Source organism: Diabrotica virgifera, chromosome 7 (genome assembly GCF_917563875.1).
Source record: "Diabrotica virgifera virgifera chromosome 7, PGI_DIABVI_V3a".
Lineage (NCBI taxonomy): Eukaryota > Metazoa > Arthropoda > Insecta > Coleoptera > Chrysomelidae > Diabrotica > Diabrotica virgifera.
Genome location: NC_065449.1, coordinates 252679269 through 252705692, shown reverse-complemented (window position 1 = coordinate 252705692; position 26424 = coordinate 252679269). Strand labels below are relative to the sequence as shown.

Sequence of the window (26424 nt, the reverse complement as noted above, 5' to 3'; positions counted from 1 at the left end):
CTTGGATCTGTCACTGGCCATGGGGTAGCAAAAAATTTTTGAGAGGAAATAATTGAGAACAATTGTGGGATACTTTGAACATGCTTCAATGGCACCTTTTGGAAAATATGTAGATCTTAATAAAAAATGGAACCACAAAATTCTGCTTCGTTTTTATTTTCCTAATTGACTGTAACACGCAATTCTTTGGTTTTCGTATAATTGTCAAAATCTAATACACCTTTATTATTTTTTAGCACCCAGACAAATTCAGAGAAACCCCACCTCGACTCCAGTGGCTCGGACAGCGAAAGCGACGGTCATAAAATGACGTTCGCGGCCAGTGGCCTCCTCCAAAATCAACTCAACCCCTATCAAACCATCGCCACTCCGTCGCCTTACTCCTGTCAGCCGATGTACCACCAAGGGCCCCCCGAAATGCTTCAGGACTACCAAGCCTTGTGACAATGGTTACTTGTCCCGCAGAATAACTGTCCCAACAGTGGAAATTTTTAGAGAGACTTATTATAATGGGTGTTTTTTATAGAGGTATAGGACTTTGAAATGGAATAAAACAAAATGATGATTTTTTAAAAAGTGAAATGTCGTTTCAGAGAATATTTACCATCCCTAGACAGCTGTTTGTCTCGTACGTCTTCAGTAGGACTACGGGAACACCTCTCAACCAAGACGAAAATAAATTGCGTATTAAAGTGGAATTTCAAAAATCACTTTTAAGACGCTCGGCTGTAGCGACATTTCTTAGAGTTTAGAGAAAAGAAGAAAAGTCCCAGATACAAAATTTATTATTAAAATAAAATTAAAATAACTAATAACGATTTAAATCCGAAACCTTTCTTGGAACCACTTTCTGGTATTAACATCCTTATCTCTGACTTGTACCGGGTGTCCCAATAAGAATGGCTATCGGCCATATCTCAGGAACCGTTTATAGTACAGCTTTGAGAAAAAAATATTTTTAACAAAAGTTGCCTCAAGAAAAGCCTGGAAATTATTATCATAATTGTAGGTCCGCCGCTAGAGGGTGTAATCGAATATCTAAAATTAAAAAATCAAAATTTTACAAAATTTACCTAATGAAAGGTTGAACTGCAGAATATCTACAAGCATACGTTTGGTGGAAAAGATATTATCACTATAATTAAGCGAAACCGCCTGCAGTGGGCAGGACATGTAGCCCGGGCCCCTGAATCGAACATGATAAAAAAGATTCTAACAGCGCAACCCGTGGGAATGAGAAGACGGGGTAGACCAAAGCTGAGGTGGATGGACGGGGTAACACAGGATACCGAGAAGATCGGAGTCGGCAACTGGAAAATGCAAGCAAGGGACAGAACAGAATGGCGTAGAAAGCTTGAGAAGGTCGAGGCCCTCTAAGGGCTGTAGCACCAAGATGATGATGATGACCTAATGAAAGGGCACTGGAAATCCAATCTACGTATTCTTCATAAAATTCTGCGCATATTTGATTTCACAAGTTTACAAGTTTTCACAAGTGGCTACCTTTGCAAATAAGAGGTGGGGGTGAGTGGGAACCTTCGTATGAAAAAATGGCTGTAAGTCCGGTTTTGCTAAGTCGAATTTTGCATACTTGGTCTTGTTGAAAACAGTCTTCTTTTCGAAATAGCCTAATAAGTAATATGCAAGCTAGGAAGCGTTATTTAATTATTTTCAGAAATCTATTTTTCTTTGGAAAATATTAAATATAAGTATGCATTTTTAATCCTGTATTACAAAATTAGACCAAATTAGCAACATAATACCGAAAACCGCATGACAATACGTTTTTTCTATCTCGAGATATCTTAAAAAATGTGTAAATTTTAAACATAACTGTTACTGTCACCGGTAAACGAGAAGTAGTGTGCTATGGAAAAAACAAATAAACCTTTTCCAGATGTAAACGTACATAATTAAATAAAACAACAATAAGACAAACAACACTAAAATATAACAAAGAAATAAAAGCAACTACTTTAATACTTAGTCGTAGTGACTGCCTAAATGTTCAAATTGTTACCAATCATTTTCGATGCAAGCATTTACTCTTTGAAGAGTAGATGGAATAGCAACAGATTGAACTGTTTTAGACTTTTATTTATGGGGACGGATTAAAGACCTTGTTTTTGCCGCTATGCCCACTACGTGAGAAAACATGATCTAGAATCTAGAGCAGGGGTTCCCAAACTTTTTTGTACCACGCCCCCTTTTGTTGAAATGAAAGCCTCTCGCGCCCCCCCTTTACAATAAATTTTATGCGCCTTAATAGGAACAAAACAAAAACAAATAAGTATTAGCTTGAAAACGAAACATTTATTTATTCTGCCATAAGATACAATGATATCAGTTCCCATAAAATACAAAAATTATTAATAAAAGAAAAATATATTAGGTTGGTTAGTGCGATGGATGTGCTTGCATTTTATTTACTAGTGAGCCTATTCGTGGCTGAGTTTTAGTAAGTGCACAGCACAAGTCACTAGCAACATCAAGTTTATTCCGATAGTTTTGTTTTAATTGCCACAAGTTTTGACTTAGTTAAAGTATTTGTAAATCACACAAATAGTTACTTGAAAAAGGTAAATATAAATGAAGAGCTTCCTGTGATACACTAAGATACACTTTGAAATATTTTAACCAAAATGAAGGTTTGTCCATTATAACAAAGTATTTAGCATTGGAATCATTCAAAAAATCATTTGGATTTATTTGCAAAGCATCTTCTTGAACTGATTCAGACAGGGAGTCTATGTTGACATGGAATGGATCAGTTGACATTCTGTAAATAAAATTATCGCAAGTGTTTGAGAAGTATTTCTGGGACCCTTCAATTAGGCTCTCCAAATGGTTTGATATTTGGATATTCAAACTTGATCCTTCTTAAATGTCCTTGAAGCGTGTTTCTTTTGAGATTGGCTCTACTTTAGAGAAATTTTAGGGGTTTGCTGATATTTTACGCCTCCAAAGTTGAATTACTAAGCCTCCATCACAGTGAGTAACTACTATATTTGAGTCTCCACCCTGCAGTTTTCGGTTAAGGCTGTTCGAGTCAAAGATGTCTAACAAATAAGCCAATATTACTTGGGTACAATGTTTTTGAAGGCCATGTTTAGCTCATTAGCCATTTGCTTTTAATGTTCCAAGGTGATTACTTCATCTCAAAGGTCAAATAATCTTGCCAACATGTTTCCTTTTGAGAGCCATCTTACTTCTGTATAAAGTAGCAGTGTTTTGTGCTCACTTTATAATTCTTCACAAAGAGTTTTAAACAGTAGAGTATTCAACGCACTGATTTTTTATGTACTTTACTATTTTAATACACAACTTCAAGACAGCCATAAATTCATTTGGAAGGGTTTTTGCTGACAAGGCTTGTCGATGTATAAAACAGTGTATCCCAATCACATCAGCATTTTTCTCTATTACTAATTGCAAATAGCCTGAGCGAAAACAAAGCATTGAAGGCGCGCCATCTGTACATAAACTGATCAGTTTTTGCCCAGAGAGTTCATGTTCGTCAAAAAGCTCTCACACTGCTTTCATAACATTAATAGCTTTTGTCGTGGACTCCCGTCTCCAACTCTGTAGAAAAGAGTAGCTTGTCTTTCATTCTTTCGTTTTGAATATACCGAACATAAACAATTAACTGATAACATTGCGCTATGTCAGTACTCTGGTCTAGCTGAATAGCAAAAAATTTCATTATTTAGGCGATTATTTTACTGCATCAACTACCTGGTTTTGTATGCCTTCGGTCATATTATCAATGTTATCAAAATCAATCACAGTGTTGTCAAAAAGAGATATTTGAGATAACTTTTGCTTACTCTGCGTTACTAGACACAGTTTAACAAGCGGTTAATTTTGAATTTTAGAAAAATAACTAAATTTAATTTAATGTTCAACTTGTCTCGCGCCCCCCTTGATATGTCCTCACGCCCCCCATGGGGGGCGCGCCCCCCAGTTTGGGAACCCCTGATCTAGAGAATACGAAACGTCATTCAAAGCATTGCGAAAGCAGAAATTGAGACTGCTGTTCAATCTACTCTTGAAAGAGTAAATGCTTGCATCGAAAATGATGAGCAACAGTTTTAACATTTAGGTCGTCACTAAGTAAGTAGTTGCTTTTATTTCTTTTTATAGTGTTGTTTGTTTTATTGTTGTTTTAATTAATTATATACGTTTACATCTGGAAAATGTTTCTTTGCTTTTTCCACAGCACACTACTTTTCCTTAACTTCGTTTACCGGTTACATTAATAGTTGTTTAAAATTTACACGTTTCTTAAGATATCTCGAGATAGAAAAAAGGTATCGACATGCGGTTATGTTGATACATCTCGGACATCTCGGTATTATGTTGATAATTTGGACTAATTTTGTAATACAGGATTAAAAATGCATACTTGTATTTAATATTCTCCAAAGAAAACTAGATTTCCGAAAATAATTAAATAACGCCTACTAGCTAGCATATTACTTATTAAGCTATTTCGAAAATAAGACTCTTACATTGACGAAAAATAGCTGTTTTCAACAAGACCAAGTGTGCAAAATTCGATTTAGCAGAACCGGACTTACAGCCTTATTTTCATAAGAAGGTTCCCACTCACCCCCACCTCTTATTTGCAAAGTTAGACTTAAACTTGTGGAATCAAATATGCGCAGAATTTTATGAAGAATACGTTGATTGGATTTTCAGTGCCTTTTCATTAGGTGAATTTTTGTAAAATTTTGATTTTTTAATTTTTGATATTCAACTACGCCCTCTAGCGGTGGACCTACAGTTATGAAAATAATTTCCAGGCTTTTCCCGAGGCAACTTTTGTTATAAATATTTTTTTCCCAAAGCTGTACTATAAATGGTTCCTGAGATATGGCCGAGAGCCATTCTTATTGGGACACCCGGTACAATTTATAAGCCAAGAGACGACGAACAAAGAAGCGATCTTACTCGTCTAGGAAAAAGCCCGAAAGATAATTCCAATACTCAAAATCTGAGTAAGGATAAAGATAAAAAGTGAACGACATTTTATGTTTCCTTTCGATTCAGAGGATATTCACCATCCCATGACAGCTGTTTGTCTCTTAGATGTCTTCAGTAGGGCTAAGTGAACAACTCTGAATCAAAGGTGTTGACATAGCCCTACTGAAGACGTCTAAGACACAGAAACAGCTGTTTAGGGATGGTGAATATCCCCTGAATTGAAAGAAAAAAACTGCGTTCACTTTTTATTTTTATCATTACTCAGATTTTGAGGATTGGAACTACCTTTCGGGCCTTTTCCTAGATGAGTAAGACGAAATGTGATTGTATATTGTAGAATCCTTCTCGCTTCTTTGTTCGTCATCTCTTGGCTTATAAATTGTACAAGTCAGAGATAAAGGATGATACCAGAAAGTGGTAAGAAAGAATCGAAAGATAATCTTTTGGCAAAGTATTCGAGTCAACAAAAAGAGAAAAAGAACCTCTTCTGCCCTTTTGGAATTATATGATTTCTGGCATATGACCGCCACGGTTGGCTCTGACGTAGTCTAATGTGGAGGTCCAATTTTGGATGACTTTTTCCAACATTTGTGGACGTATATCGACAATAACGCGGCTAATGTTGTCCTCCAAGTGTTTAATCGTTTTAGTCTTATCGGCGACTTTACAATATATCCCCACAGAAAATAATCTAGCGGTGTTAAATCGCTCGATCTTGGAGGCCAATTCACAGGTCTGAAATGTGAAACTATGTGGTTACCAAACTTTTCTCCAATAAATTAATTGTGACACCTCACCTCCTGCACATCTTCCTCCATCCTTTTATAAATTTTCTCCATTTGGAGCTTTCCTATCCCTTTGGGTTTTCTTGCACAACTTCTGCATACCTATCATGGTTGTCAAAGCAATCATGGCTCTATAGCGGTCACCATTGACTGTAATATTCTGGCCAGCATCATTTTTGAAGAAGTACGGACCAATGATTCCATCAGCCCATAAAGCACACCAAACAGTCAGTTTTTCTGGATGTAATGGTGTCTCAACATACATATTAGGAATATCTTCACTCCAAATATGGCAGTTTTATTTGTTGACAGCCATTCAACCCAAAATGAGCTTCATTGCTAAACAATATTCGCTTATGAAAATCGGGATCAATTGCAATCTCGTTTTGGACCCATTCACCTAATCTACGCCTTGCTAGGTGATCGTGTAGTTTCAATTCTTGTATGAGTTTAAGTTGAGTATGAGTTTGTAAGTACGCAAACCAAGATGTTCCCGATAAATCTTATATGAAGTGGATGGGTACATATCCAACTGCTGTGCATGATGGCGGATAGACTGATTCAGGTCTTCCTCTATGATACACTCTACAGCAGCAACAACTTCTTCTATATGCACTGTACGACGACGGTCTCTGTGGATGCGCGTTATTATTTAGAGTAAACAGTAAACGGTGCGAAACCGTTCCATGGTTAATCGAATTAATTGCTCTGATGAAAGATTATGTTGACCATACAATGGACGTAATGCGGGATACGTATTTAGAACAGATAACCATGATTTTCAAAATAAATTAGCACAATTTTGAAGCGTTGTTCAGGAGTCAGTCTATTCATGCTGAAATAAATGCCAAACCAAACTAAACATAAATTACTTGACAGCTGTTTTGACCGCTGTCAAAACAGCTTTTCACCGCTGTCAAAACAGCTTTTGATAGCTGTCAAGATTGCTGCAGTTAAAAAAGTGTTGCCAACTTAAATTTCTATACCTCTAAAAAACACCTTTTACCTAGTTATGTTACGTTTATTGTACAATTTTTCCCGCAATTACTACGCAGAGAAGACATTTTCCATATCTATCTTTAAACATTATGTTATATACCTATTGAATTTTTGAATGTCGATAAAATCATGTGAAAATACGCTTTATTAGAAAAATAAACAACTATACCTACGATTTTTAATACACGTTTAACTGTGAGAATATTATATTGAACATACAGCAAACCAAAATACTCCTAATAAGTAAACAGAATACAAAACCGTCTATATAGAGGTTATCCAGAAACTCTCCTGACAAACGAAGACAGTGGCGTAACAAACTCCGTCGCCCCCCCCCCCCGCAGAATTGGACACATTTATATAAAAAATAGAGCTCTTTTAACTTTTATAAAAAATAAAAAAAAATCAAGCTCTTTTTAAATATTTAAAAAAAAGTTTTAATTTTTCTCCGAAAAGTGCTTCATTTTTTGGTTATTTCACGTTGAAATATACGCTTTGGAATTGGACGAATAAGATCAATTTTTCATGAACTACAACTTTGCTTGTACTGTGTCGATAGACTTAATGAATACTTACACCATTTTTTTTTGTTTTTTTATGAGCTACATTTTTTGATAAAAATATTTTTTCGATAATTTTTTGATAATATTTAATTCGATAAAATACTTACTTTTTCAGTTTTTTGCGAACAACTGCCTGTAAACGTAGTTTGCTTGTTGAAAACAAAAACAATTTCACTCGCAAATTACTCGAAAAGTATTATTGACTTACACAAAGAAACTCCTATAAACCAAAATTTTCTTATAATTAGTCAATGTATCCATTTTCGGACTTATTTTAAACGTATGTTTTTCATCCCCGAGAATGGTTGACTCCCCCCCCAAGTAAAAGCAACCAACGGCACAAGTCCAACTTTGAAGTGGAGGGTAAATAGAACGTAAATCTAAATTGTCAAGCAAATCCGTGGTGACGCTGAATTACATTCCAAAATAGTCATTTACAGTCAATGATTATATTATTGGATAATATTATTCTGAGATACAGATTTCTTCGTCAGTACTATCAGCGAATATATCTACAATTTTATTAAAACATACTTATATCTATCTGATAGGCAACTTCATTTCCAATACTACATTGATTAAAAAACGTTGCGTATGTACGTATAAAATAATAAAACAATAATATATTTTTACATTATATTAGACGATAAGATGGGGCACCTGACATATTGGGGCCCCCCGCAAGCTTCATGCTGCGGGGGCCTCTGTTACGCCCCTGAACGAAGACTCGAGAGTCCCAGAGATAATTTTAAGACAATTTAACCCAATTCACTTAGTCCGAAAATTGAAGATAAATAGGCGTACCAGTTTTCGTTTTTCTACATAGAAGCGTTCTGGAGGTATTTAAAAAAACTAATTACAAGACGCCATCTTTAAAGAACTCTTAGCCCCCTTAGGAAGCATTTTCGGAAGCAATTGTCTTAAAATTATCTGGGGCATTTCCGGTCTTCGTTTGTTCGAGGAGTTTCTGGATACCCTGTATTTACCTATATTAATAGTATTAAACTTGTGCAAGTTGATCAACTTGTTTACCATGGATATCAGTTAAATTGTAACGCAGAGTCGCGGTGAAATTAGATCCACAATAGAGCAGGCAAGAACCGCTTTTAGAGGGATTTCCAAGGTATTATGTAACAGAGACCTAAAATTGGCCTTGCAAATCCACCTATGGACATCCTAAGTCTTGACGTCACAAAATTGGGAGTAGCTTCAGGCCCGGCCCCAGGGGTGGGCGAACTGGGCGGCTGCCCAGGGCGGCAAATTTAGGGGCGGCAAATTTTAGAACAGCCAATTTTATAAATTAAAGAAATAATAAATTATATGTTTTTAATATTAGAAAAAATCAATAGTAGTGTAGGAAACAAAGGTTGAACCTTGCAAAATGGACATAAGTCCGGTTTAATTTTTTTTCTGGTATATCAAGGGGTGCTTATTATAAGACTAACTTTTTCTGAAAAAATTTCGCCCCGGAACCCCCTTTTTCACCCCTTTAAAGGGGGTAATTTGTGGTTTTTGCGGAACGTAGCCCTTCCTGTACCTTTTACAAAAATTTTTTTTATAGAAATATAAAAAGGACTATATTTTCTACGACTTATTTCCGACAGCATATGTCCATCATCTACCGTTTAGCGGGGGTGGCGCCCCAAAATTGACAAGTTTTTAAAAAAGATGTTTGTAAAAAAAATATATTTTCCCTAAGTGTAACGGAAATTACAAAGAAATCCTGCGACAATTATTCATAAATAAGTGACTGATTTTTTGGTATAGGTTGTACTCAAGGGTAATTGCCCTATTTTTAATTACAGGGTGTTACATTTTAAAAAACCCCTTTTTATACCAACTGAACTGTTTATGCTAGAGTAAAAAGACTTTCAGCGATTACCCATGTGCTGGTGCTATTTACAAATTTGTATAATGCACCCCCATTTTTTCCCCGGAACCACCCAAAAAAAAGAAGAATTAATAAATAAAGTGATTTTCTTGGAATCCTTCACACACAATGCCCTTTATTAATATGCTTCATATATAATTTTGTGCACGTTATTATTACCCATGCATGGACACCAAAAGCGATTTCCTAGTGCAACCCCTGTAGCCAAAAAAAAAATAAATAAATTGGAGGGTTAAAATTTTTTTTTGTTTTTTTGGTTTTTGATTTATATGGGCATATGCTTCATCAATAGTGCTTTTCAAAAATATATATGGTTATTGCAACATCCCTGCGGAAACCACCCCTATCCTTGAAAATATACTGCAGAAACTACCCCTATCCCTTGGCGAGCAGGTTTTTACGATTTTCCCATTACCTATGCATTCTTTTTAAACAAAACTTATAGAAGGTTAAAGACCACTATTTACTCTAAAAATTAGGTCGTATTCATTTTTTTCGTATAAGCAACCGTTACGGCACAGTGGCGTCGTAAACTTCATATATGCTTTGGCGGGCTCCAGTTTTTGTTTTCTTTTTTCGTCACCTGTTAGTTTTATTGATAAAATACTTATGTAAAATAAAACAACACAGTGTAACCTACAAATTATGACCTATGCACATTTTACTTTACATTCTTTGCGCCCCAAAGCCACAGTGGTGGCCCAAAATGTATTTTTGCATATTTTCGCCACCTACACGCATTTTATTGCATTAATGCTACCTTAATAGCACAATATTCACCCTTAAGTGGTCGCTAAGCAGTGGCGGATCCAGGGAGGGGTAATGGGGGCGATCACCCCCCCCCCCCGCTCTCAAACCAAGTGATATTATATTTAAAGATTATAAAAATATTCATTTATTTTTATAGAGATTTAGCCAATTGACACCCCTCTCTTAACGATGCTGGATCCGCCACTGTCGCTAAAGCATAAAAAGTACGCCATTCTTATAAAAATAATAATATAAATAAGTATTTCTATAAAAATAAATGAATTTTTTTATATAATCTTTAAATATAATATCACTTGATTTGAGAGGGGGAGGGGGTGATCGCCCTCATCACCCCCCTGGATCCGCTACTGCTTAGCGACCACTTAAGGGTGAATATTGTGCTATTAAGGTTGCATTAATGCAATAAAATGCGTGTAGGTTGCGAAAATATGCAAATATTGATTTTGGGCCACCACTGTAGCTTTTGGGCGCAAAGAATGTAAAATGTGCAAAGGTCATAATTTGTAGGTTACACTGTGTTGTTTTATTTTACATAAGTATTTTATCAATAAAACTAACAGATGACGAAAAAAGAAAACAAAAACTGGAGCCCGCCAAAGCATATATGAAGTTTACGGCGCCACTGTGCCGTAACGGTTGCTTATACGAAAAAAATGAATAGGACCTAATTTTTAGAGTAAATAGTGGTCTTTAACCTTGTATAAGTTTTGTTTAAAAAGAATGCATAGGTAATGAGAAAATCGTAAAAACATGTTCGCCAAGGGATAGGGGTAGTTTCTGCAGTATATTTTCAAGGATAGGGGTGGTTTCCGCAGGGACGTTGCAATAACCATATATATTTTTGAAAAGCACTATTGATGAAGCATATACCCATATAAATCAAAAAGCAAAAAACAAAAAAAAAATTCAACCCCCCATTTTATTTATTTTTTCTTGGCTACGGGGGTTGCACTAGGAAATCGCTTTTGGTGTCCATGCATGGGTAATAATAACGTGCACAAAATTATATATGAAGCATATTAATAAAGGGCATTGTTTGTGAAGGATTCCAAGAAAATCACTTTATTTATTAATTCTTCTTTTTTTTGGGGTGGTTCCGGGGAAAAATGGGGGTGAATTATACAAATTTGTAAATAACACCAGCACATGGGTAATTGCTGAAAGTCTTTTTACTCTAGCATAAACGGTTCAGATGGTATAAAAAGGGGTTTTTTAAAATGTAACACCCTGTAATTAAAAATAGGGCAATTATCCTTGAGTACAACCTCTAACAAAAAATCAGTCACTTATTTATGAATAATTGTCGCAGGATTTCTTCGTAATTTCCGTTACACTTAGGGAAAATATATTTTTTTTACAAACATCTTTTTTAAAAACTTGTCAATTTTGGGGCGCCACCCCCGCTAAACGGTAGATGATGGACATATGCTGTCGGAAATAAGTCGTAGAAAATATAGTCCTTTTTATATTTCTATAAAAAAAATTTTTGTAAAAGGTACAGGAAGGGCTACGTTCCGCAAAAACCACAAATTACCCCCTTTAAAGGGGTGAAAAAGGGGGTTCCGGGGCGAAATTTTTTCAGAAAAAGTTAGTCTTATAATAAGCACCCCTTGATATACCAGAAAAAAAATAAAACCGGACTTATGTCCATTTTGCAAGGTTCAACCTTTGTTTCCTACACTATAGTATGAACAGGAGCGGTAAAAATTCAATTGTAAAAACGAGAATTAAATAAGTTAAACAATAACAATTGCAAGCTTCATTCGACGGAAAATCGACAACACCGCCTTCTTCTTCCTCGCATAAGAATTGTGTGTTCAGAACTACCCCTCCCAGAATATTATTAAGTGTTTAGTGTTAAAAATAATTGTGTACGTGCAGTAGTGGATGCTCCAATTGATCAGCACCTAGAGCTTTTCCCACCCATCGCAACTGAAGTGAAAATATTAGGTGACTAGCGTCATCTGGCAATTAAAAGATGAAGTTTTCGATCGTAATAGCATTGTTAATAATATTTAAAAAATATTAAAATATTACTAAAGCTCTAGGTGCTGATCAATTGGAGTATGGAGAACAAGTCTACGTTCTCTCCGATGAGGCTCCGATAAGAGCCGAAAATCGCGATTCAGAGGACTGGACTGCTCTCCGTATTTTAAGTGAAAAATAAGATTGTTTTGTCTTCGCATTGCAACTGAATTAAAAATAAAATTTTTATTTTATTTTTATATTGGTCTTTACTCCTTCGAATAACTAGGTCCATTTTCTGTTGGAATTTACCAGCTGAACAGACGGGGTCGTGAATTGTAAGTTTTTTGAATTCCCTCTTGTCTTCTTCGCTTCAGCATCCATTTGGCTTGCAAATTTTAGAAGCCTTGGAGGTGTTACCAAGGAAATGGACCAATAAGTTTTCAATTTAAAAATCTTTTAGTAATATTTTAATATTTTTTAAATATTATTAATAATGCTATTAGGATCGAAAACTTCATCTTTTAATTATTAAATGATTTTTTTCCCGTGCCAAGGAACAAAGAGTTCTACTTACTTAAAAAAGTGAGTGTGTAATTATTGATATTGATAGTGAATTTTTGGATATTAAAAGATGTTAATTTATAGTAATGTATTAAAATTTCATGAAAATATTTTAAATAGATGTTTTTAAGCGTGTATCGGTCAAATAAAGTGAAAAAAGGGGTATTAAAAAATTTAGCATAAAGCCACACATCAATAAAAATACAATCGTGGTTTAAGTTGGCGATCGCTGAAGGAAGGTGGTGAGTTATGGATCTACCAAGGGGGAGGGGGCGGCGGTCGCCAGTCTTGCCCAGGGCGGCAAAATCCCTAGGGCCGGACCTGAGTAGCTTATATTTGGCTCTAAACAATTCTGTTTATAATGTTACATAAGGAATTTTAAATTTATTGTTTACGTGGTTTGTGTGACAAAATAAGACTTTTCATTTAGGTATTTAGTTAAAGAAACGTGCCAATTAAGAGATTTTTATTCGTTTTTTCCCAGGTGAGTTAAATTAATGCAATGATTAGAATGTAAACAGTTTTGAGTTTATGTTTATTTTCAATCACTAAGGAATAAAAACCACCTGAGCAAAAACGAATAAAAATCTCTTAATTAACACGTTTCTTTAACGAAATACCTAAATGAAGTCTTATTTTGCCACACAAAGCACATAAATGAAAAATTCCTTATGACCATTTAACCTTACAAACAAAATTGTTTGGAGCCAAGAGCCAATATAAGCTCCTCCCAATTTTGTGACATTTGTGACGTCAGACTTAGGCTGTCCATTTTGCTGCTACTTGTTCTTGGTCTTACTTTATGGTGTCGAGTCTTGAAGTGATCTAAATCGCCTTAAGATTTTGAAATGTGGTGCTATAGAAGAATGTTAAAAGGTTCTTGGGTGGAGAAGATTCGAAAGACAAACGCAGTTCAGGACGATGAAAGACTTTATGGATGAAGATCTAAGTCTTGCGAGATTGGTAATGTATGGTACTAATAGGTACAAGCATGCTATTTAAGGTGGCAGTGTATAATACAGTCGAGATAATAGAAATCATGGTAGAAATGTGAAATTATTACCAATATCCTCTCTCTTGTCGTTTCCCCATTACTGCCCACATAACAATGATGTTCGCATCATGTTCTAAGCATATCCTGCCAACATTCGTCGAAGTATATCCTTTTTAGTATATGCGTAGTACAAGCATAGCATGTACCATAAAAAACATTCTAAATTTCATGTTCTTTGCATGTGCTTCGAAGAATATTCTTGCACCGAATATACTGAGCACATTCGTGTACGTAGTAACTCGGAATGTTCGTAAAAGTTTATTCTTAGAATATACCTTAATCGAATATTCTTAGTATATGCGTAAGTATATGCAAAAGTATATGCTTAACACATACTTGTATATACTTTTAAAATATCTTAAAAAGAATATACTGTATGTACCTATAGGAAGAAGAATAATGTTAGCCTATAGATTATCAACTTCGCGTTAAGAATAATTAATCAAATTTAGGTATTTTGGTAGGTACTACTGAACTATCTAATTCATCATTTTTTTTAAACCGTTTTAATTGTATGGTAAAAAAGTTTAAAACTTAATTCTATTGAAGAAAAATGAGAAATTCTCGTTTCGTTTTCAATTGAAATGAATACACCATTTTGATTTGAGTTTATACCATAAAAATATTTTTACCTATAATTTTCGGGAATCCGGAAACGGCCATTCATTGTTATTCTGACCCTTGCATTGCATATTTTATACCTGCACAAGGGAAGGGGGTAGGTAACAAAAGGCAAAATATGAAAATAATTTCCAGTACAGTTAAGGCATTTATGTCTACGCTGTGAGGAAGAAGCGACTGTATTTCTAGCTACAAGGACTAAAACATTTTAAGAACATAAAAAGCAGCTTGAAAATAATAAATTCATATTGGTACTTCAATATTTCCTAAATACCTAGTAAGTAAAAGTATGTATAATGTATATAGATACCTATAAATTTTAGTAATTTACATACATATTATATTATATATTTGGCTATTATATAATTATATAAGCAGCATTTTTATTTTGATGTGCACATAATAACTAAATATATTACTTATATTTTATATATAGGCTACTTACCCATATAATATTTATTATACATAGGTACCTATATAACTAACTAAAGTTTATCCATTTTATACTTACTTTTTACGTAATATTGTAGAATGCAATAACTATACATTCTCATATGCAATTAGAATATGTAAATATAATATATTAGTAGAACCTAGGATGAGATTGGGTGATGTTGAAAACATACTTCTGAGAAATATAGCACATCCTTGGAATATTCTTCCCATATACTAAAAATATGTGCGATAGTACATTCTAAGTATATACATAGAAGGTATATAGCACTTCCTTGGAATATTCTTCCCATATACTAAAAATATGTGCCCTAGTACATTCTAAGTATGTAACTAGAAGGTATATAGCACTTCCTTGGAATATTCTTCCCATATACTAAAAATATGTGCGATAGTACATTCTAAGTATATAAATAGAAGGTTTATAGCACCTCCTTAGAATCTTCTAAAAAGTATGTTCTTGGTATATACTGAAAAGAAGTGCGGTAGTACATTCTAAGTATATACATAGAACGTTTAAGTACTGTAATGTAGTATATACTCAGTATATGCTCTGCACATTCGCAATGGTAATTACGCATATTCTAAGTATATACTTTTTCTGAAAAGTATGTTCTATGAATCTACTAAGAACATGAAATTGTTATGTGGGTGAGGATCGTGATTTCTTCCAATATTCCTAACAATGTTTCTCCATTGGTCTCTATCTTCAGCTGCTCCAAGAGCTTTGCAGAAGGATTTTCCAGCTGAATTCTTTATTTGGTCAGACCATCTAGTTGGTGATCGTCCTCTTGATCTTCTCCCCGGAACGTTTCCAGAAACAATTAATCTCTCCAAGCTGTCGTCACCTCTGCGAACCATGTGACCAAAGAATTGCAGTATTCGTTGCAGACATATTGTGGACAGCCTTTTTTTTAAATCTTGAGTTGATTTAGAATGGAAACGTTTGTCCTGAGCTGTCCAAGATATGCGCAGCATTCTTCTCCAGCACCACATCTCTAGGCATCAATAATTTGGCGCTCGCATGCGCGAAGAGTCCAAGTATCTGCTTCGTATAGAAATATTGAGAACACAAGGGCATTCACCAGTCTCATCTTGATATTTTGAGAGATAGATCTGTCTTTCCAAACTTTAGTTAGGCGACTCATCGCATTTTTTGCCATACCAATACGTCTCCCAACTTCTGCTTCACAGTTGCCATCGTTAGTTATACTAGACCCGAGATAGACAAAGGTGTTTACTATCTTGTAGGTAACATGTTAGTCAGTTGAATAGTGTCGAATCTGTCGACCACCATTATTTTTGTCTTAGCTTTATTGATTTTTAGACCACCTTTATTGCTTTCGTACTCAACTCTTCGCAGGAGATCAAACATTTCTTGCTCATTTGCTGCTTTAAGTGTAGTGTCATCAGCAAATCTTAAATTGGAGATTTTCCTACCAGTTACTGTTACTCCACCGGCCCATCCTTCTAAAACCATCCTCATGCCATGATTGCCATGTTCACCACAAATGTTAAATAAGTCCGGTGACAACACGCATCCTTGTCTAACACCTCTCTCGGTCTTGAATTGGTTTGAGAACTTATGATCTATACTAAATTTAAATTCAAGATGCAGTAGAAATAAACAAACCAGGACACGTTAAATGCAACTAGGAGCACTCCCGAATCGTAATTTACATTGTAAATCCCAAATCATGATTTCCAAAGTTTATATTGTAAATTATAATTTGGGAGTGCTCCTAGTTGCATTTAACGTGTCTTGGTTTGTTTATTTCTACTGCATCTTGAATTTAAATTTAGTATAGTCGTACTGTCGCTTATTGGACTGGTATAGATTTTTAGTATGCTAAATGTGCACTCACTCGAGCGTTATGGGGACCTATTGGGTTGTGAAGAGTAGGTCCTAAAACCAAAAAAAAAGTAAAGTTTTCCATGTTAGTGGGCTCTTGCCATTTTTTAATTTAATTTTCCATTTTCAACAGTCGTTTTTTCCGATTATAACGCCATCTATCCATAATTCGAAAAAATGTTTCGAATAAAAGTTACTTATTTTTACGTAAGGAATCTAAATCTGCAATAAAAGATGGGGCTCCCATTTAAGATTTTAAAGTAACCCCCACTCCACCTCCGTGGGGGTCGTGTTTGGTGCCATTCGATAGATTTTTCAAAAATATTGAATAAGTGTATTTTACAGTTTTTCGATCTATCATTCATTTTGCGAAATATTCGCTTTTTTCTTGTGAAACTTTAGGACTCACCCATTTCCTTACGCCCGGCTCAAATCGTCAGATTTTTGAAATATACACTCTTTTGCATGTATGTACTTAACTTACCTTATCTTAATCTTGACAATTTCGAATTTTGTTAAGGATAGAATTTTTTTTTGGGCCCCCCTTATCGAACTCCCCTGTGTTAAGACCCAATATATGGTAGAGGTACATCTGCAGGGTACCAGGTTTCTCCCCATATGCTAATCTGACGCGCTCGAGTAACTGCAGAAATCCCCGCTTGGGCTTCCCTACCATAACTATCTACAAATGAAGACAACTGAACAGTGAATTTGAGTATAGAAAACCAACTATACAGCATAGAGTATCGTTGGTTGTCTAATTTTAGGATGATTAGAATCGAGAACAAAAAATGGAGCAAGTCCAGACGTCCTGGTAGAAAAATAACTATACAGCATTTAGTATTGTTGGTTGTCTACTGTTAGGGGCTGGAATGAGGTATAATATAGCAGGAATTATTGAAAATTGATTCTCTATTTTATATTATTTGTTCTCTGTATGTTGATATAAAGCCACGTGTGTATACTTATTTCCTATCAATAATTCACCTATATTTTAACTAAATAACACGTTGCTAACATTGACCTATATACCATATAAGTACCTTTGTATGTATTCCTATGCAAGCAAACATGTGATTTAAAAATCTATTACAACTATTAATAAATTAGTTTGTTTCTCTACTCTACAGGAGGATGGCACAGAACATTGTGTTTTGCATGCATTGATGCATTCGACTCATTCGGCAAAGGGAAGAGCTTTTAGAAAATAGGAATGATCATACCAGAAAACATAATATTTTAGGTATAGGTACATACAAATAAGCCATAGCTAGCAAAGAATACTTTAACATAACGGTAAGGACTATCGGGGAAATTATAAAAAAGAAACTAGAATATAAAAGGATACTACAACATAGGTAAGACTAAAATAACGAAAAGAACTTAGTAATAAATAGGTACACTCAACGATGTAACCAGGATGATCCTAAAGGGGCGTTACAACTACTGGGGGGTCTCTAGGGGTATGGGTAAAACCCCCAAAACTCCCCCTGGTTACGTCACTGGGAACACTCGATAAGAATAGTTCCGATTATGTTATAGAAGATAGAGTTGTTTAGTGGGTATGGTACTATGCTTGGTTGCACCAACATATCTTAAGCTTAGGACGTGCTTTAAGCTCAGCTTACGAAACATACGAGTTGAACCATTGCGTCTTAGATCAATTTTCAGCTTTTCACAATGGATTGCCACGTGAATTGCTTCTATAAGAATCCAAAAATTATAATGCATCGTAAGTGAGACTTAAAGCGGCTCTATCTATAAGCTGAGCTGGGCTAAGATGGAGCTTAGGATTTGTTGGGGCAACCAGGCATTCTACTTTACTTACTTTCCGTGTCCGGAACATCATCAACTTTAAATTTTGTACTTCCAGTGGTTGGACACATAGACGGTCTTGTCACAGTAGGTGGTGACTATTCTGAACCTCACCACAGTCGCAGGTGTCGTCCTCATGGTATCCACATTTTTTCAGGTTATTTGCACAACATGAAACGCAGGTTCTTAGTGTGCTTAGCGCTTTCCATGTCGGATACGGTAAATTGTGTCCAGCAACCATTTCATCTGAGAGGGAAAAATGTGTTGCGGTAGCTGACGCTTGCCATATGTGTATTCGGCGCGTCTCTGGAGGTTCTGGGATGGATCTTGATGTTTTCAGAAAGCTTTTCCAAGATCTTAGTCTGCTTGGCTGAGTCTAGTGGTAATACAAAGGGTGTCGTCGGTCCGTCTCCTGTCTCTTTCGCCCTACCTCTGATGTTACTTGTCTCCTGATAGGTGGTGGACTAGTGGAGCCCTCCTAACTAAGGATAGACTTCTTTGATAGGTGTTGGTTTCGGGCAATCCGATATTATACGAAACATTTCAGTTACCAGTAGAGCCACGTCGAGGTTTTTTGCGTGAGCAGATTTGAGTACAGCTGACATGTACATTAAAAACATTTTAGAAGATCATGTTTTGCCATTTGCCAGCCATATTGGATATGACAGATTCATGCTAATGCACGTTAACGCACGTCTTTATGTCTCTGGAATAGTGAATACTTACTTTGATGAGATTCCATTTAAAAATTGTATTGGCCACCATATATCCCATATCAAATTTAAATCCGATCGAACATTTCTATGTACATACATACAGCAGCAGCTATGAACATTTCTATTAACGAATGTTAATACGATATTCAATACTCGATTTTAGAGGACGTAAGGGAATCTTTAAAAACACCTACAATGTTGGCAAAAAATGACTGGATGAACCAAGAAATTCTAGGCCTGATGGAAGTTCGACGAAAATACAAAAATAGAAATATTAGGTTTGTTCTAGCAAACAGTCAAACTAGTTAGAAACCGTCAGCAAACAGTTGGTCAGGGAGAAAACATAATACAGTCACCAGTGCTATCCCCTCTACTCGTGCTGGTCCACTATTCGCTGATGGTTTCAAACCGTTTGAAACTGATGCTAGAACAAACCTATTATCAAATACCGTGAAATCAACAAACTCATAAAAAGAAAAATTAAACAGGCCAAAGAATCCTGGCTCGAGAATTCATGTAAAGAAATAGAAGACCTCCAAAAAAAGCATGACAGTTTCAACCTCCACAAGAAACTTAAATATATACCTCCGGAATTAGAAAACAGAAAAATGCTCACATATTTAAAACCGCAGACGAAAAAATTTGTGATAACGAACAACAATGCAAAGAATGGGAGAGACACATCAGTGACCTTTTTGACGATGCTTCTCGAGAAAATGCTCCAAATACTACTTGTGACAACCAATTAGACAGAGGTCCCAGTATACTGAAGTCGGAAGTCATAAAAGCAATACAACAAGCCAAAAACAATAAAGCACCTGGTCCAGATCAAATCCCTGTTGAGCTACTTAAACTTTTAGATGAGGAAAACATTACCTACTTGACTACCTGAAAACATTACCTACTAAGGAAAAATACCCGTTGATTGGTTGGAGTCACTGTTTATAACATTACCAAAGAAAAGCAGGCCCACCAAATGTAGCGATTTTAAATAGACTAATCAGTTTGATGAGTCACAAGTCACACACTCAGGATACTTTTACGTATTATACAAAACTGAGTATTCCTTCTATGCGAAACTAGAATGGGTAATAAGCAATTTGGATTTTGAAATGGTCTAGGAACTAGAGAAGCTCTATTTTGTATGCGCGTTCTCTTACAAAAAAAGTTGTGAATTCCGAAAGAACGTTTATGTTTGTTTCATCGACTTCGAGAATGCATTCGACCGAGTAGAACACGATACACTTTTCGATTGCCTGCAGGCAGCAGGACTTGACCACTACGATATAAGACTGCTGAAATACTTATATTACAACCAAGTAGCCTCTATCCAGATTGGAGACAGTCGTACTGAAAAACTACCCATAAAACGTGGATTACGACAAGGTTGTGTTTTATCACCCACCTTTTTTAATCTGTACTCTTAAGAAATCTTTAGGGAGGCTTTAGATGACAGACAAGAGAGAGTAAGGCTAGGAAAGAAATCATCATCATCATCGTAAACCCGTACGCGTCCACTGCTGGACATAGGTCTCCCTCAGCTCTTTCCATTTATCTCTATTTTGTGCGGCTTGCATCCAGTTACCGATAACATGCTTCAAATCATCGGCCCATCTGGTTAGTGGGCGTCCTCTGCTCCGTAGTGCTTCTTCTCGCGGCCTCTACTCGACAATACGTTTTGTCTATCAGTTGTCTGGCAATCTGGCGACGTGTCCTGCTCAATTCCACTTAGCGACGCGATTTTTTCGACAGCGTCTGTTGTTTTTGTTCTACGGCGTATTTCTTCGTTTGGGATTCGGTCTCTCAGGGAGACACCCAAAATCTGGCGCTCCATAGCCCTCTAGCTGATGCCGCACTGCAGGATGCTAGATGGTGGCTTGGAGGGTGGATTTTAAAGGTGGATGGTGGAGGGTCGCTGCATCCTGGACGCAGTGAAAGAGTGAAATGAAGTCAGAAGTCAGTATCCAACTGACTGCTGAGGAATCGTTTGTTTCATTTGTTACGTTACATTTGGTTTGTTTTTTAGCTTATCGTCATATTATAGGTAAAACTCACTCACTAAACTTTTCAGAAAGTGGAGAAAAATCGACTTACAGGCAAAAATTGTTTTTTAAATTCACCTGACTTGAATATTGGATTTTTTTTAATGCAACTGCAAAGAATAAATAAAACAGATATTTTAAGCCATGTTTCGTCACAAAGTGGGTCTGCTGGTTCCCAAATTGCCCTTCTTTTATACACAGCACTTATTACGCTTTCATCCATAGCGAGGCTACCCGGATGGATTATCAAACACGACTGATATGGGTGGATAGACGCCTGGCGGACCACCGGGTGGGTAGATGGTAGTGGGAGGCCACTGCGGCTACCGTCGTTGTATTATTCGTGGTATAAGTATCTGGATGGTCGCCAGGTGGGTATCTACCATCCACCATCCTAGCAAACTTCCTGCACTGCGGCATCGGCCTCTGAGTTACGCGAATCTTGTTCACTACCTTTTTTGTTAGTGTTAATGTTTCGGCTTCATAAGTGAGTACAGGCAACACACACTGGTCAAAGATTTTCCTCTTGAGGCATATGGGCAAGTCCGATTTAAATACATAGTTCAGTTTACCAAACGCTGTCCAGGCTACTCCTATGCGACGTGGGATTTCGCACGTCGCATAGGAGGGGAGAAGTAATCAACAATATTAAATACGCTGACGATACCATTCTTGCTGAAAATTTACAAGATCTTCAGACACTACTAAATCTAGTCAGTGAAGCAAGTTATCGGAGAGGCCTAAAATCAACATTTCAAAAACAAAGTGGATGGTAGTTGGAAAGATTAATATAGATCAAGGTCAGCTTTCTCTTGATGGAGAGGAGTTAGAACGGGTGAATCATTTCAAGTACCTTGGCAGCTGGTTAAATGTAAATTGTGACTCTGATGAAGAGATAATAACTAGGATCGAAATATCACGGAATGCTTTTATGACCTGGAAACCAGTTTTATGTAACAGAAACCTGTCGATGAATATTCGAAAGAAGGTCCTGAAATGTTATGTGTGGTCTATCCTATTGTATGGTTGTGAGACATGGACGTTAAAAACCACAATGCTAAACAAAATAGAAGCATTCGAATTGTGGTGCTATCAACGAATCCTAAAGATATCGTGGGTTTCGCACACTTCCAATGAAGGTGTTCTTCAAATGATGAATTCAGAACGTCTGCTCATAAGCATTATAAAGAGGAGAAAAACATAATACTTCGGCCATATAATTCGAGGACAGGACCTAAATACCATCTGCTTCGCCTTAGGTACTTATAATACAAGGAAAAGTGGAGAAATGGATTGGTCGAAAGAAACTTTCATGGCTGCGTAATATTAGACAATGATGTGGCTGCACAGTAGAAGAATTATTTTGCGCAGCAGCCGATAGAGAGAGGTTACAGGAATTTGTAAACATGATGACGGCCAACGTCTGAATACACACACGGCACCTAAAGAAGAAGAAGATATATCACCGAGTGGAGAGTAAAGAAAGATACCAAACAATTTTACCTGTTACAACCATTAAGGTACGTATCCATTACGTTGGTGCTCCATGTTCCGTGTAACTGCTCCAATGGATACGGCATGCGCTCCCCTACATATAAATCGCTACCGATAGGATCGCCGAGCGGGAGCACCAACGTATCCACTATGTGGAGCAGCTACACGGAGCACGGAGCACCAACGTAATGGATTCGTGCCTTTACATACATTACTAAGAGTATTCATCGTGAGATGCAGTATAAAAACAAGAAAATAATTAAATTAGAACATTAAAATTTTTTTGATTGTTTAATTATCAAGTAAATACATTTTTAATAATTATAAGGGTATTAGACGTGTATAAAAGGTGTTATTAATTATCACATCAAACAAACTAAAGATTTAAATTATAGAGCTTTAATATTGTGCCGAAAAGGGAATATTAAAAGAAGTGTATACAATTTTATTCTACACGAAAACTGTACCTACATGGTGTCTTAATATTCAAAACTGTAAATTGAGAATAAAAAGAAACAACTTTTTACTTTCTTTCTCTTACCGTTGATTTGATGTATTACCCATCTTAATATTTCAATCAACGCTCTTACTTTCTCTCTTTTCTTATTTGTCATCTTTATATTCATCATACGGCACCATAAGAAAATATTTTTGATTAACTGCTCTTATGTATATATTTTTTTATAATAATAAGTATACATAGTGACACCCTGTATGATAGATATGTTGCTAATTACAGCTTTTTATCCTTAAAAAAGTACACAATTTTAAAAATACGTAGTATAACTGTTTTATTAAACACTTTACAGCAACAACTGCAATGACTGAAATGGGTAAGTAGTAGAAATAGTATTTTTATTTTACCACACATTTGGTACATAAATTATAACAAAAATAATTTGTAAAATATCTTTAGTAGATGGTGATCAAACGTATTTTAAATCAATACTCAACAGTAGTGAACACTACGAAAGAAAAAGGATAGAGATTTAATCAGATACTATATTTTTGGTCCTATATATCTATCGAACATGTCTATTCTTTAACGTCCGTTCTTGTAACGGTAAAATATTGCAAAACCTCTAAATTTTAAAGAACCGCTTGGATTGACATGAAATTTGGCATACACAAAGATAACAAGTCAAAGAAAAAAAGTGATATTGTGCCGATATGTGCTTTTGCCCTGGGGGTGGTTTTCGTCCAAAATATTCGTCCAAAAAAAGTCAGGAAATGGATAAACTGGCTAATTTTAAGTAACTTTTGTTCCATAGAGTTTTTTCACTAAGTCAATACTTTTCGAGTTATTTGGCAGTGAATATGTTCATTTTTTCAACAAAATAACCACGCTTTTAGACGGTTTATGGTTATGCCATCTTTTGGATCAACTATACTATACTATCGGTGTGTTTTCCGCTTAAAGCATATTTCTATTCTATTCTATTCTAAACTCCTATCTTACGAAGTGTCACGTCTATGGGTCAAGTATTTATCGTTAGGTGACACTAGTGTCATTATATGATTATCCAAAATCAACGACGCACCGAACACAAACAGTGTCACATATTGACTTGTGCAAAGCATTTGTTCATCTAAGATGTGTATAAAGCGTCGTTTGTCGAGTTAAGACAGTATATGTGATTACTGTATTAAAAACAATCTGCGTATGTGCTCAAGAAAAGTGACACATTTATCACTTATTTATCTTTCTTTTTGCAGTATTTTGTGTTTAATGTTGTTACTTGTATTTAAAGTTACATCATTAAAAAGTAATATAAGTCTGTTAACCAGATAATAATATGTAATGATATTATATTCTGTACTGCAAGTGTCACTTTTGATAAATAATATTTCGTAAATTTTTCGTTATTTTATCTGTATAGTGTCGCAACTCAAAAAAAATTTTTATTTAATATTTTTAATATATTTAATACGCTATTTTATAGAGCTTCAAAAACCATTGTAACTGACTAAAATAGTTATTAATTGATGGATTCGACCGTTACTTGATGGAAGTTCATTTTACCTAACAATAAAACACTGAAAACGTTTGTTTTATATATACTTCCACAAAATTTATTATAACTATGTGACTACAGCTGTTTCGGCAGAGTGCCGAAACTTGAGAAAGGCATTTTGCCGAAACAGCTGTAGTCACATAGTTATAATAAATTTTGAGGAAGTATAGAAAACAAACGTTTTCAGTGTTTTATTGTTACTAGTTATTATTCTAATTTTGATAGTTTTTTAATTAAACCCCAAAAAGTTGTAGGACAAGCTGTAAACGTCGTTTTCTCGAAACTTTGCTTTTTTGACTTATTTGACCACTCTTTGAGCGGGGGTTATGTATGCGAGTTGGTGTGTTATGAATATTGTCGTATTCAACTTGGTGTCTATGTATTTTGAATTTATCGTAGTTACGCGTGACATGGCAACCCTGACTGGTGATTTAGTCCGTTCTTTAACGGTACCATATCGCAAAACCTCTAAATTTTAAAGAACCGCTTAGATTGACATGAAATTTGGCACACACATAGCTAACATGTCAAAGAAAAAAAGTGATATTGTGCCGATATGTGCTTTGCCCTGAGCGTGGTTTTCACCCCCTCTTGGGGATGAAAAAATATTCGTCCAAAGTAAGTCAGAAAATGGATAAACTGGCTAATTTTAAGTAACTTTTGTCCTATAGAGTTTTTTCACTAAGTCAATACTTTGCGAGTTATTTGGCAGTGAATATGTTCATTTTTTCAACAAAATAACCACGCTTTTAGACGGTTTTTCGCAAATAACTCAAATAGTAAGTATTTTGTCGAAAAAACATTCTTAGCAAAAATATAGCCTGTAAAAAATTTAAAAAAAATGGTGTATATATCACGTCTCTATACCTAGTAGAAGCAGAGTTACAGCTAATGAAAAATAGGTTTATATTCGTCAAATTCCAAATGGAATACTTTAACGTGAAATAACCAAAAATAAAGCACATTTCGGGGAAAACTCATTACAGCTTATTTAAAGTGTTTAAAAAAAGCTTCATTTTTGTTTTATAAAAAAATTTCTAGCATCAGAAGTAAACAAGTTACACTCAAAATAAAGTTGGTCCCTTTTTGTTTTGGTAAAAAAATCGAGAAAATCACCCCCTAATTAGTATCTTAAATGAACTTAATCGTTACGACTTCACAAGTTTCTTGACTCGTGTATGTATTGTTTATATGATCTGTAAGTTTCATCGGTTCAAAGTCCTTATTAATGAAAAGTCTGTAGTTAGAAGGTGTTGAACGAGTGACTGATCACGAATGTATGCAAATTTAGAAACACCAAATCTTAATCAGTTTTTGTATAACAGAAAAACAAAAAAATACATGATATTCAGGAAAGAAATGCTGCCTTTTTTTATTTTTCGAGATTTTTGGTATCTCTAACAATTTTTAAGTTATTTTGAAAAAAAGCATATTTTTCAAAATTAAAATTTTTAAAAATTTTAATTTAAAACCAAATTTTTTCAAAAATATGCACTTTGAATCAATGAAACTTACAGATCATATAAACACAACATAAGGAAAATAATTTGTGAAGCGGTAACGATTAATTTCATTTAAGTTGCTAATTAGGGGGTGGTTTTCCCGATTTTTTTTTTGCCAAAACAAACGGGACTAACTTTATTTTGAGCTTAACTTGCTTAAATTTATTGCTAGAAACTTTTTGTAAAAACAGAAATAAAGCTTTCTTTAAACACTTTAAAAAAGTTATAAGGGGTTTTCCCAAAAAGTGCTTAATTTTTTGGATATTTCACGTCGAAATATTGTATTTGAAATTTGGTGAATATAAATATATTTTTCATTGGCTATAACTCTGCTTC

The 26424-nt window shown here is 35.3% G+C and overlaps 2 protein-coding genes across 2 annotated transcripts in view; one reads left to right on the top strand and one right to left on the bottom strand.

Annotated features, from left to right (window-relative positions):
- The window catches only part of LOC126888431 (homeobox protein six1), a 94205-nt gene extending 87253 nt beyond the window's left edge, over positions 1–6952 (top strand). Inside the window, exon 5 of the mRNA XM_050656685.1 lies at positions 237–6952. Within this exon, the coding sequence (XP_050512642.1) occupies positions 237–444 (208 nt within the window). The 3' untranslated portion in view covers positions 445–6952. The remainder of the gene's footprint in view (positions 1–236) is intronic.
- The window catches only part of LOC126888429 (zinc finger MYM-type protein 1-like), a 74717-nt gene continuing 48808 nt past the window's right edge, over positions 516–26424 (bottom strand). Inside the window, exon 2 of the mRNA XM_050656683.1 lies at positions 516–645. The gene's annotated coding sequence lies outside the window, so the exon portion shown is untranslated. The remainder of the gene's footprint in view (positions 646–26424) is intronic.